General features: G+C 34.8%; 1 protein-coding gene across 1 annotated transcript; it reads right to left on the bottom strand.

Moving 5' to 3' along the window:
- Positions 1 to 538: 538 nt before the first annotated feature.
- LOC18426419 (2-oxoglutarate-dependent dioxygenase 19) lies at positions 539 to 9,025 on the bottom strand. Its single transcript, XM_011622210.2, has 5 exons — positions 8,757 to 9,025; positions 7,671 to 7,918; positions 6,573 to 6,894; positions 3,330 to 3,576; positions 539 to 945 (listed from the first exon to the last, which is right to left on the bottom strand). Exons 1-4 carry the CDS (start codon positions 9,000 to 9,002, stop codon positions 3,331 to 3,333), a joined length of 1,062 nt encoding a protein of 353 aa, XP_011620512.1. The 5' UTR covers positions 9,003 to 9,025; the 3' UTR covers positions 539 to 945; position 3,330.
- Positions 9,026 to 13,528: the final 4,503 nt, after the last annotated feature.

The raw sequence follows: 13,528 nt of genomic DNA, 5'->3' as shown, positions 1-13,528 counted from the left end.
CAAGTTTAGGATCCTAAGTAAATAATCTATCATTTCTTTTGTTTTTTCATTAATTTCCTTCTTGTCATGATTTATTTCTTAAGATTTTCTACTTTTAACGATGTATTTGGTCTGAGAAATAAGCTGACGCTCCCAGTTGACTTAAAAAGATCTAATTAGATTTATATCAATTTTGGGTTCATAACTTAACGGGCCCCTCCTCTATATCGATCAATTAATTTTTATCTGTTTGGCACAAATGTGAGGGTTTATCATCGAAGACCTTCTCAGATCTGCATGTAAACAGACCCGCAAAGGGTTTCAAAGTACGGTCGATTATTAATTTCGTGGATGAAAAGTTGGTGGAAAATCAGCTTTGTGTCTTGTCTAAAAGTATAAGTGATAAAATCTGGGTCGACAAGTGCAAAATCATTCCAAGTCCATAGAAAGCTTCCTTCAACCCATGCTTATAAAATGGGGCTTTCGTTCTTCATCATTTGGGGCCAAAATAGGCGATCTGGTGTCGGCAAAAAAATTGAAGCTCTGCCAACCCTTGTCGTTTCACAACAAATTTCATGTAAAAACTCTGGGAATCAAGAGAGGTCCGAGCCCTTATGCATGTTTGGAATAAATAATAAGCAAAAATGTCCTTTTCCATACACTTTTTCTTCATTTTTTTGGTCGGGTTCTCGCTGGAATCTTGACGTTCTATCATTGGAAAAAGATGGGCACCAATCCTACGATCTCTTTGGCTCAAGAATTCCCCTTGGCGGTTGACCTACGGGCCATCGAACTTGCAAAATCAGTCATGTTTTAATTTACGGCACAAGTTCGCCTTAAAAAAAAAAGAAAACCAGCCTTCGATCCGTGTCTTGATCGTAGCTTCTCGTAGACCATCGAAAATATCTTCAAGCTATGACTCCAACTCCATTCCCGGATCCTCATCTATCGGATTAAGAGAGATCACTGAAAACCAATAAGAGGTTGATGTTCATGAGATTTGCATTACATGGAGAACGACCTTCTTTTCCATAGATTTTTACCCACCAAGGCCCTTAACAGAAAGCTTATCCGAGCCTCGGATCGATCAACCTTAGATCTAGAAGTAATCGAGGGTTGAAATATTGCTATTGTGCCGCATTTACCGCCATTTTTGCTATATACAGGAATTAACTTCCTATCGTGTGCTACACCCTTGATCTTGATCTTTCAGAAAGTGGACCCAAATAACCTCCTTTTCACAGCCTCTAATTTCATCTATTACAATCATGGAAAATGTTTCTATGAGACCCCAACAACATATAAGTTATATGTGATTGTTCATACCCCAATGTCATGCCACATACTGTTTCATTTTTCATTTTTTTTCTATAAAATATTTTTGGTTGAAATTTTTGGTGTCCCATCATTAAATTAGAGTGAAACTGAAAAGAAAATAAAACAAATATTTTCCATAAATGACTAAAATGCGTCCAAAGTTTTCAGGGGTATGCCCCAAATTTTGTTTTAAAATTATTTATATATTTAAAATAAAAAATAAAAAATTCTGAGCCGTACGATCAAAATCCAATGGTTAAAAACCAATTTGTGACATTGTGACTTAAGTCATCTTAGTCTTCTACTCAGATTTGATGGCTGAGACTAGAGGTCTTATATACTATATATATAAGGGTGGAGTCACGTTGAAAACCTTCCCTAGAATCATAGGCATGTAAGAGGTCGATTTCTGAGGGCCCCTTTGTAATTTTAGCCTTTTTACAATGCTCCACAGCTCATGTATAGTAGTTCATACATTATTTCGACTCTATCTTCTCTGTTCGGTATTATTTTGAACTAAAACTTGGGGGTATCTTTAGGATATTGGGAGCTATCTTGAGGATTAATTTGGGACTGATTTACATCCGTTTTCACCATAGTTAGTCATGTACCTTATGTGACATCTAATAGCTAAGAGTAATTGTGATCTCTTTATAACAAAGATAAATGTTGGCCCTTGATGTGTGATGGCTTAAGAATAATGGTAACCTCCTCATAACCACGATATGTTTCATAGTATATCATCCCTTATAAAGAACTAGGACCACTTAATATTCGATGTTCTTTTTCACCTAAAATCTTTATTCTTTATTCTCGTGGATATTACCGCTTAAAACTATCGGTACCCCCATTTTAGGAGTTTTTTAAGCCAAAAAAGAATATGATTTTGGCATACCTTGTAATTTGCTGTTTTTTTTATTAGTCATTTTTCCTTGCTACATTTCTTTTGATGATTTAATTATATATATATATATATATATATATATATATATATATATATATATATATATATTTGTAGGTAATTCAACTCGGAACAATTCTCCTACCTACCATAAGAAAGAACTTAAGACGTCACATTATAGCACTTTACCACCTTGACTACCTGGCGGTACGCTCAATCCTTAGATGATTTACAATATGGAAAATGTAGTGTCGCTACCATATTGAATTTCTACCCAAGTCTGCAATTTGAGCAGGAAAGTAGAAAATAGAGTATTGGATATGGAAGAATGTGACCACAAAAGTAAATCAAAACTCGTTTTTTTCATTAAAATCTTTATTTCAATATTTATTAGACATATGCTTATCTCAAAATCGTAATGTACCCTTGCCGAAATCAAATAGATATTTAATTTTTCTAATTTTCAAGAACTTTTCCAATAAATTTACTTTATACATCACCTGACCTCTCTATACTAAGAGGAGTAACCTAAAACTCATCCCTAATGGTAAGAAATTCAATAAAATTTCACAATTATTGATCACCTAATGCCATTGGGTGAGGAAGTTATGTATCTCTTTTTGAAAGGGAAATGCATATTATGAAACTATTTAATTTTGAGAAACAGGGTTACAACCATCATTGACGGCTAGATTCAAAATCGGGTCATTGAGGATATGTCATTGTTTAGGCACAAAATCTAAATAATATTTCTTGAATGTTGAGACGCACTTTTATCTATTGAATTTCACATCCAATTGTAACCTTCTTGTACTAAAGATAATGGTCTCATAAGGTAATCCTTTTAAAAAGTGAGATATACACAAAATCCAATGGCAGTTTTGTTGAGTCATTGATCCCTTTGAGCCTCAAACTTAGCATGAAAAAGAGGCACCAATCAAGAAAGAAAAATAGTGAAGTCATGAATGGACTCCTTGACTTACACCATGACAACGCGATTAGCAAGCAAAACAAAGTACACAAAAACAATATGAAGGTTTGGCCAATATCAGTACATGTAAAATGCAATAGTTTTTTCTCCAGCATTTGAACTAAAAATAATAAACTCAATCAATAAAGAAGATTATGATACCTTAGTCTATACGCAGGGACTCCAAGGGGGTCTTTCCCCTAATCACACTACTTTGTTGCATCCTCATATAGTCTGCATAAACCACAGGCCTATACTTGGCCTTCTCACCGCCACTGATGAGCATAGTTGCAGGGGCCACAATGGTGCTCAACTCAGGGCCGTGGCCCACTGCAATGGAGATTCTCGTTCTTTTCTCATTTACCACAGCTCGATGTTCCACGCTTTTGTACCTCCCATTGCTTAATATCTAAAACTCTCAGAAAAAGGATACCAATATGCATGAGTTAGTTGAATTGATACATGTTGATCTTGTCAAAAAAAGAAAAAGAAAAAAAGAAACATAAAGGTTTTTTTAAGTATGGGTGGGGTAAAATTACGAAATTTACCCTTTGGTCAAATTTTTTAAATATGGCTGGGGTAAAATTACGAAATTTACCTTTTGGTCCATAAATTCGATAATTTTACTGTGAGATCCTACTCCTTTCATTTTAATTTTAATTTTTTTTTTTCAAATTTTCCCAATGCTCAAGCCACTTGTTTTCTTCATTTTCTTTATTTATTTATTTATTTATGTAGCAGTTCGATGTCTAAACTATTGACTCACCCTGTTAGATAATTGCAATAACTGCAACATCAGACCATACTACATTTTTTGCTTATCCTTCTTTATAGGGCAGTTCGATCTCTGATGTTGAAAACATGAGACTTACTTTTTTAGAGCTTTTTATATTTTAGCGGTTCGAGATTTCGAACATCGAACCACAGATACTACGAAAAATAAAATAAAAAGTAGTTCGATTTTCAAAAAGTTCACACCACTAAAATCTAGAAAACTATTAGGGCATGTTTGATAAGTTGGAGTTTTTGAATGCACGAGTTAAATGTCCCACTTTCATGTTAGATATTATGGTGTAGAAGTTGTAAGTGGAAGGCCTGCTTTCCACGCAATTATTTTTTAATGTTAAAATGAGTTCAATTGTGGAAGACATCCATTCCATAAAAAATGATAGAAGAGCAGTCTTCCATAATTTGTGGGAGAGTCGCTTCCACTCCCAAACACTCCCATGTGTCAAAGGCACCCTTAAAAAGGGTGAGCAGTCCAATGTATGTAACATCGGATTATCTCATAGACAACGTCGGGCAAAACATACAAGGCAATCCGATGGTATAGTTTTTGGACCACCCTAAAAATGGGGTTATTCGATATATTAAACATCAAATCGCCTCGCAAATGTCAAAAAGTCACTAAAAGACAAAAAAGAAAGCACTTCGACATTTAAAACATTGAATCGGGGATATAATTAGAAAAAATTAACAAAAATAGGAAGAGTAGGATCTCATGGTTACATTTATATACTAAAGGGTAAATCGATGGCTTTGGTATGCTCCCCCACAAAAACCGAGTTGAGTTAGGAGAAATATACCATTTTCCCTTAATCAACACGAGTGTTTGGAAGAGAAGGGAAAAAACTAATGGGATTGTATACCATGAGACTGATAATGCTTAGAAAACTGTCGTGTGCATGATACATATACAAGTGGTTGTTATATGTGACAGGCATATATACCCCAAGAAAAATATTCCGGAAATATATAAAGATCAAATTTGTATATATCTCAAAGGATCTCAAAGAATATATTTCTATATCATTTAACAGAGACCATTTATCTTTCTTATAAAGAGTTTACAATTAGTCCTAGTCATTAATGTCAAATTGGGTGATTTATTTATCTTTCTTATAAAGAGTTTACAATTAGTCCTAGTCATTAATGTCAAATTGGGTGATTTATTTATCTTTCTTATAAAGAGTTTACAATTAGTCCTAGTCATTAATGTCAAATTGGATGGTTTCCAGTGTTTTATGAAGTTCAAGAATTTTTTTTTGAACTTTGAATCTAGTCAATGATATGCTCACAACCATCCGATTTGAAATCTAAAGGATAAAAGTGATTGATAACTTCTTATAATAAAAATAAAAGGTTTGTTTGTATACTTTTCCAAATCTAATAGACATGTATACAATGAGACCATTTACCTTTTTATACAAGTCACAATCACTATCGACCGAAGATGTAAAATTGGATGGCCTAAGGTATGTTGTTGACTATGGACAAAATTCAAAATATAGTTTCTCGAACTATGCAACACACTTTAGGCTGCCGGATTTCACATCCAATTACTATAGGTTAGTGTGATCTCCTTTTACCAAAAGTGATTGGTTTTATAGTATACACTTCCCAACTAATGTCTTTAGTCAAAACGACTTAGAAACTTATGAAAGGGATATAAATATCCCAAACGACATTAGGTGTTTTACTTTTTAATTTTCGTTTCATCATGTTACCTCCTCAATGAATATCTTCAGAGATGCTCGAATTGTTTTTGTTCAGTATTGTGGAAACGTTTTACAAATACCTCCTCAATGAATATCTTTGCTCAATTGCTTTTGTTCAGTATTGTGGGAACCTTGGACAAATAAGGCTTAGTAATTTGACTGTGCCCTAAACAAGTACGGGTACTCTGGTCATTTAGTTGATGCCTTCTAGATATGTAAAATTAGTAAATGCTCTTTCTTGTTTAGGGTTCCCTACCCTAAATACGGACAATTCGGGTGATGAGATATTTTTGGGGAGGCAGCTTGGTGAAATGAAACTAATCCCCTTAATGAGTTTAACCCAATTAACTATTTAGCAAGGATTATGGTCCCTTTTATTATACATTACCAAGAAAAAATACTAGTTCAGATTGGAATAGCCCTGATCAGAAGAGACACCGTGAGTGATCCATTCATTGGGAGCCCTATAACTACTTTCCACTGGTTTTATACTTTTGTTAATTTCTTGTCCATAAAATGATTCAACTTAAAAATTGCGGTTTGGAGGAGAGTCCGTCCCTACTGATTCAAGATCCGATTCCATACTTTAGAGCTGTAATCAAACCAATTTTCATCATCTAAAGTGAATTGTCCTTCATGCCTGCATTTTGGCTAGGCGCAACCCCCAAACATGGGAGGGATTTGTTTTCCCACCCATATTCTTGGAGGGGAATAGCGAATCTACCACGGCAAATGAAAAAAAAAAAATAAAAACTACAAATGGAAAAAAAAAAAAAAAAAGCGCATAAAATAATCCCCATCATAAGTATACATATATTCAAGCATATTTTGAATCTAAAAGACAGCATATTTTGAATCTAAAAGACTGGATGATGATGGTGATAATCAATTTATCAAGGAAACTTACCTCCAAATAATCCCCCACATTGATGATAAATGTGTCCTCCATGTGTCGAATTGGAACCCACGTATCCTCGTGTCTCACTTGGAGGCCATCCACGTCATTTTGCATTAGCACAGTTAATCCTCCATGATCCGAATGGGCTGAAAGCCCTAGGGTTTGATGTGGTTGTGGACATGGTGGATAGTAATTTGAAGCGATTATTTGGCACCCCTCCCCTAGAGAGGCTTCTATGTATGATTCCTCTAGCCCTAGGCTTTGTGATATTGCTCCAGCTAACCTTAATGCTAAATGCCACACGGCCTCTAAATATTCTTTTGCCACTTTCCTGTGTCAAGACTAGATATGACCTAACAGAACTCATGTGCCAGTTACTTCTACATGGCAATTGAAACTACTCTAGAATAAATCCATGTATAAAGATTGATCAATAAGAATGTTCAAAAAATAAAGATTGATCACTAAGAAAATAAGCGCCGCGTTTGATGGGTGAATCAGGGATAGTAAGAAAGCAAGTTGAAAAGCACTCTCTCTGGATAACATGAGATCCATCTGTTTTGGGGGAAGGATAATCACTTTCTCAAGACACTACTAATGTAAAATAGGGGGAAGGATAATCACTTTCTCGAGACAATACAAATGTAAAATACAAAATGGGGCAATTTTGTGCGAAAATTACCTGAAAGGTAGGTCAATCCGTACTTTTTTATTTTTTTAAAATTACCTCTCAGTCCGAAGATAAGCTTTTTTTAAATTTTTCGTTAGTAAGGCAATGCCTCAACCTTTAAAGGGGCAGTGCCTAGGTGGTCCTTTTGTTCTTGGGGAAGAATAATCACTTTCTCAAGACATTACTAAACAAAAGTCAATTTTAAAAATAAAAAATATCTTTCGTTCGAGTTTTTTTTAGACAGCCGATTTGTGGATTTTGGTTTTACCACCACCTTTTTACATCCATCTCTAAAACGAATGACGAGTGCATCAGAGGACGGGCATGTAGAACTGCATCCCGCTACACACACGCTACCCTTTTCAATTCTTAAATAGTTTATTCCCACCAACCAAACATGACATTGAGTTTTTGATCTACAATGAAAATCAACTTACTTGTAGCCAGGCGGCATATGCGGCCAAAGATGAACGGTATTGTGGACGGGGTGGCCAAAATGTCTGAAATAATCTCTCCAATGTAAGGCATGTGGGGCTGAGCTATTCATACTGGTGCCATAACGCACAGGATCCATCACATTATCAGATGCATACTTCATCTTCTCATCCCATGGGAGAGAGAAGAAGGCCTCTACACTCTTCAGCATCTCTTGCATTAGAGAAACATTGACGCCATGGTTTATGACCTGTTGTCACAATGTGCATAAAAACGCCAATCAAGCTAATATATTCTTGTATAGAAACGCCTCTACTTTGTTACTACTTTAAAAAGAAGAGTGATTTATGTACAGACCCTAAATTGTTTTTCTAAAATACGAAATGCTTTGTTTGCAGGTCGAGATTACGAAGAAGGTCGGGCAACCACTTTGTTTTTTTTTTTTTTTTTTTAAATTGCCTCTCATTCTAAAAAAGATGAAATCCTCACACTAATGGGCAATTTTGAAAAAAAAAAAATGGTTGCCTGCAAATTTCTTTGTACTTTTTACCTATAAATGAAGTATTTCGTATTTTAGATAAAATTTAGGGTCTACACGTAAATCACTCTAATTTTTAATTTTTCTTCTTAACAAGTGCTTGAACCTGTCAGCAAATTCTCACTATTTTTGTAACCAAAATTGGGGTGATATGGAAATGCAACCTTCATTTGTGCTTAGAAAAAGAAAATGAATGGAATGGACAGCGATAAAGCTTGAAGTTTGAGGACAATTGAAGATCTAGGCACTCTAATACATCATAGCGTATACAAACGGTTCACAAAAAGAATGGGAAATTTATCAAAATGCATTAAAGACATTTGCTATTAACATCTTATTCATATATTTTGATTTCATTTCAAAGTTTCTATCAAAATATACATGATTTTGAGTTGAAATAGTAAAAAAAACAGTAGAACCTTAAATAGTTGAAACGGACCGTATATTTTGACAAAATTTCCTTAAAAAAAAAAACCCGAAATAAAACCGACTGAGTAAACAAGAGAAGACAAAAACTGTAGCTCTATTGGGAGTCGATTAAAAATCTTACACGAAAGAATCCCCATTGAGAGCATGCTAAACCAATGTCCCGAACAGTGTGCAACCTACAGTCAGGATGCTCGTACAGGCAGGACATGTCTATTACGGGAATGGGGGCCTCCAAAACGGGCAACGAGCAACGGGGAAGAGGCAGAATATAATTTGGGGGAAGTGCCTGTAAAGCCCCCCAATTATCAACCAAGTTCTTCACGCCTTTCTTCAAATCTAAATCAGGTGCCTCAGGAGTGTTCGCCATGATGGACGAGCATAAGGAAGGTGCACCAAGTGTCGAAGGTTTATATATTTTACAAAACAGCGATCGTGTACCCCATTGTGCTCCACGTAAGTCCCCATGCAGCCAACATAGGGATCCACGCTAGGTTATGCCATTTGGAGCTTCCGCGGGTGCACCATGCTTTTAAGCTAAAAGATATTCTACTCCTTCGGTACTATGCTGTCTAGTTACTACTTCAGATAAAACACATACGTACGATTAATTCTAGGCCCCCAAGTTTCAGAGATATAACCTTTTTAACATGTAGATTAACCTCAATAAATTTTTCTTTTTTCTAATTGCAAACTCTAAACACTATATTTCAAAACAGGAATTATCCATAAGATCTAAGTGTTAGAGAACTTAAATTTTAATTTTTTTTTTAAAGAATATCTAGTAATTCTTTAGTGGTTCACAAAATTTCACATCATAAAAAGTCCTCCCAAATAGGTCATGTGACTGAGGTAATAAAACTGAATTATTCTCCTGAAGGAGCATGGTACACGCGCTCTACTTTTAACTAGATCTATTCCATTTACTTCCTCAATAGGTAAAGCACTTGGTTTTTGTTTAAGGTGGTTCAAAAATTAGACTTTAAATGTTGTTTAAATTTTCAATTTTTTTATGTTTTATCGAGGTTAAAAATACACTTCAAACAACTCAACTACTAAGTTTTTTTTCCATATGCTTTAGCGAATAGTAACCCAACTTTTGAACTCACCAGGTACTTAGAGGGTAGTTGGCAGCTGGAATTTTCAGTGCTAGACTCCAAAATACTTCCCATTTACTGTAGCAATTTCCAGTTTGGCAACTAGAAATGTTATGATGGAAAGAAATTCATATTTCTCAAAAATAACAAATGTAGTCTCCCTGTACCCCTAATTGAGTACTAAATTTCTCAAAAATTGGAAAATATAGATTTCCTATTTTTTGGACCATTTTTTTATTTTGAAAATGTGGAACATTTATTTATTTATTTATTTTTCATTATGGGATCAAAATAAAATTGGAGGATACGTGCAGCTCATTGGGGGGCGTTGGCGTATATAAATAATATGAAAAATATTTTAAACAAATTAAATTGAGAAAAATACTGCATAAAGTTTCGAGGGCAATTTTAGTCATTTATTTTATAAAAATATTTTAATATTTTATAGGTGTGTGAAATTTATAACTATAAATTCCCAATATGCATATAAAAATATTAAATTTGTAATAGTCCTACATGTTCTAGACCATCCAATCAAAATTTGATAGGAGAGATCGACACTACCAACCATTATATTTTTTTTTTTCTTATAATGTTTTTCATATTTTTTACATTTTTTGAGAGTTTCAATAGTTATATATTTTTTCTTATAATGTTTTTCATAATTTTTTACTGAGAAGCAAAGATGCCATAATGATTCTCCCAATCTAATATATAGAAAAAATAACAAATTAATAACTTAGACAAACTCTTAGCCTGTCCTGAGGGTATTTTGTTCATTCTCTTTTCTCCAATCTTGTTTAATATTTTTATAGGTGGATGCTCCAAAATTTTTGCTCAAAAAAGTAAACCTCACTTCAAATCTGAATGGAAATTATAGTTCCGCTGTTAAAAAGCCTTCAGATTGGTCATCTTGATATCGTCCACTATGGATGTGAAATGAAAACAGAGTTCAAGCCCTGAAAATAGCATATCATGTAATGCATACGTTGACTGTCCATATAAGTGATCATAGATATCAAAATTGGATATTCTCAATTTTAGTTCGAGCTTCTCATTGTCAAAGCCCCTTGGTCCTTTTTATTTTATTTTTTGTCCTTTTCTTGAAACAGTTTGGAAGTTAAACTTTTGATTAGAGATAACAATTTTAAGAAATTGGGCCACAACATAAAATATTCGAAATATAGATGGTCGTTTAATTTTTTTGTAAATTTTGGGTCCATATGTATCAGAGTTTAACATTTTTTACTTTTCTTTTTTTATATGGCAAGATAGAAGATAACAAAGATAAAATTCTATTATCATATTGTTGGGTTTATGTGGCCTGTAAAGGCTTTATGAATGTGCATTGAAATACTTTTATTATAATGAAACATAAACTTAGTGGGAGTGTGGTCCCTCGAGGATCATACTAAGCGAATAATGTTTGCTTATATCGGACTGTGCTTATCGATTTAGGCCAGTCGGTATTGAAAACTCAAGGTACCTGGGCATAAAGAATTAACCGAGGAGGGTCTTGGGTTAGCCCTTGATGAGGTCGGAGCATATGCCTAGATAAGTGAGTCGAGGAACTGTGTTACTGTTGTGTGTGATGGTAGGTCTACTAAGACGGGGGCCAAAACCTCATCCATATTCCATCACATGGCATGCGTATTAATAGATAGTTCGAGAAAGCCATATATCCGCCTTTGGGTGAAGTATATGCATGTGCGAGAGATGCCCTTATGCGCCATAAAGCTGTGATTGCATCAGGTCGTGGTGACCTTGACTCGTCTCTAGGGGATGAACTGTAATCCACATACTGGGATTGCGACCCCTTGATTCATTGGCATGAATTTGGTGACCCAGCTAATGAGCCTCTGCTTGGATTGTGGGTCAAGGGAAACACTGAGTTAGTTCGATAAAGCTAGTGTGGTCTGTAGTCCACAGTTGAAAGTGGAGTACCCCATTTTTATAGATTGAATTCCTAAAACCATATGGATCATTTTCCCATCATATTAATTTAATTGTATTCATTTTATTATTGAAATGATTTTAGTTTTATTAGTTAAATTTTTATGAATCTCTCAATATTTTATTTATGATTTTTGGACTAATAAAAATACAGTTATTGATTTTATAAAGTCATAAAAAATTCAAATATATATATTAATTTGTTTTTTTAATAAAATTTCATGGGGGCCCATAGTGGCCATGGGCCCATCGTGTGGCATGTGGGTGGGGCCCACATGTGCCACATAGGGGTGGCACACCCCACCCCTTTGGATTCCTTTTGATAGCTTTGTGTTCAAGTTATTTAAATATGGAAAGTGTATCTTATGACATATGGTCAATTTGTAATATAGTAAATATTGACCATATCTTATCTATTTAAGATAGTAAATATTAACTTGATATTTCTTGATATATTTTTATGGAATATATGAGATGGATAATGCAATTTTATGGAATGCATGATATCTTTAATGACTTTAATTTATTTAAATATATTGATGGAAAAATAGTTTAAAGAAAGAGGGGATAATGGTTAATGCACCTTCCATAATGTTGATGGCATATTTATAGAATGGATGGCTCAATTCTCTCACCTCACAAGTCACCTTGATCAACAGTCCATATTCAATATCAAGAAAGAGGCAAACTATGGGAAACCCTAAAAAAACCCAAGACTTAAATTTTACTATAAATAGGAGTGATCTCCCCTCATCTCTACACACCTCTCTCCTCCCATAACATACCTCTCTCTCTCCCATAACCTCTCTCTCTCCTCCCTAGGGGCCATGCTCCTCTCTCTCCTCCTTAGGGGCCACGCCCCTCTCTTTCCTCTCTGATTTTCTCTCTCTAATTCTCTCTCCTAGAAACCCTAGGGGGCACGCTCCAACCTTAGAGACTCTCCCTCTCTCTCATAACCTAATTTAAGGGTTAGGAAAATTAGGGTTTGAGCTTAATTATTTTGAAGTTAGGGTTTTATAAAGATTTAAATGTGGTTATCTAAGTTGGCCGAAATTAGCTTTCCCGGTTCGAGATTGAAGCTAGACCGCTGATCCCGCGCCATTGGATATGGTGACTCGATGTGGGGTGTAATAAGTCCGGTTGAGGTAATCTTCGGTATCTTCTTTTTTACTTACTTTGCTCTTTTATTTTATATTCTCAAGCATAGTGTTAAATTATAAAAATGGCATCAAGTGGTTGAGTTTTATTTTATTGTTGTCCTACTTTATTTTGAAATATTTATTGATTGGAAAAAGACCATCTGTAAGTGATCCTTTTGGCAAAATACAAAAGGGGTGATTACTATCATTAAAAAAAAAAATGTATTCCCCAGTAAAAAGATCACATAGGTCTAACTTTCATTTGTATCAGAGCTAGTTTTACTTGATGCCATTAGGAGTCTTTTTTTTATTTTTTCTTTACTTGATAATAGAAAAGTATGGCGGCTCGTACTTTCTTCTCAGAGATTCTGAAAGCCGAAAAGTTTGATGCGACAAACTTTGCTTCATGGAAAAGAAAAATCAAATTTGTGCTCTACGAGGAAAACTTGCATGAGGTACTCTTTGAGGACCGACCTCGTCGTTCCCTCGTACGCCAATTGGAAGAGGAGGAATCTGAGATGCAAACACAATATTTTGTAAGATTTATGATAAACTTGAGAGAGAGTATACTGAACCTTCTCTTATGAAGCAAACCATGGCTATGAGGAGGTATAATGAGTTAAAGATGGCAGAAGGTACCAAGTTTGTAGATCATGTGCACGTCTTTCGCGCACTAGTTAGAGAGCTAAAAGACACAGGCATGAAAC

The sequence above is a fragment of the Amborella trichopoda genome, chromosome 2 (genome assembly GCF_054954075.1).
Source record: "Amborella trichopoda isolate Santa Cruz 75 chromosome 2, AtrichopodaSantaCruz75HAP2 v2.0, whole genome shotgun sequence".
NCBI lineage: Eukaryota > Viridiplantae > Streptophyta > Magnoliopsida > Amborellales > Amborellaceae > Amborella > Amborella trichopoda.
This window is presented reverse-complemented; position numbering and strand designations above follow the sequence as displayed.

Coding starts and splice junctions, on each gene's coding strand:
- LOC18426419 (XM_011622210.2), bottom strand. CDS start 9,002: ATGGCGAACACTCCTGAGGCACCTGATTTAGATTTGAAGAAAGGCGTG. Junction 6,895..7,670: donor CATATGCCGCCTGGCTACAA/GTAAGTTGATTT, acceptor GTCTTGACACAG/GAAAGTGGCAAAAGAATATT. Junction 3,577..6,572: donor ATGTGGGGGATTATTTGGAG/GTAAGTTTCCTT, acceptor TGAGAGTTTTAG/ATATTAAGCAATGGGAGGTA.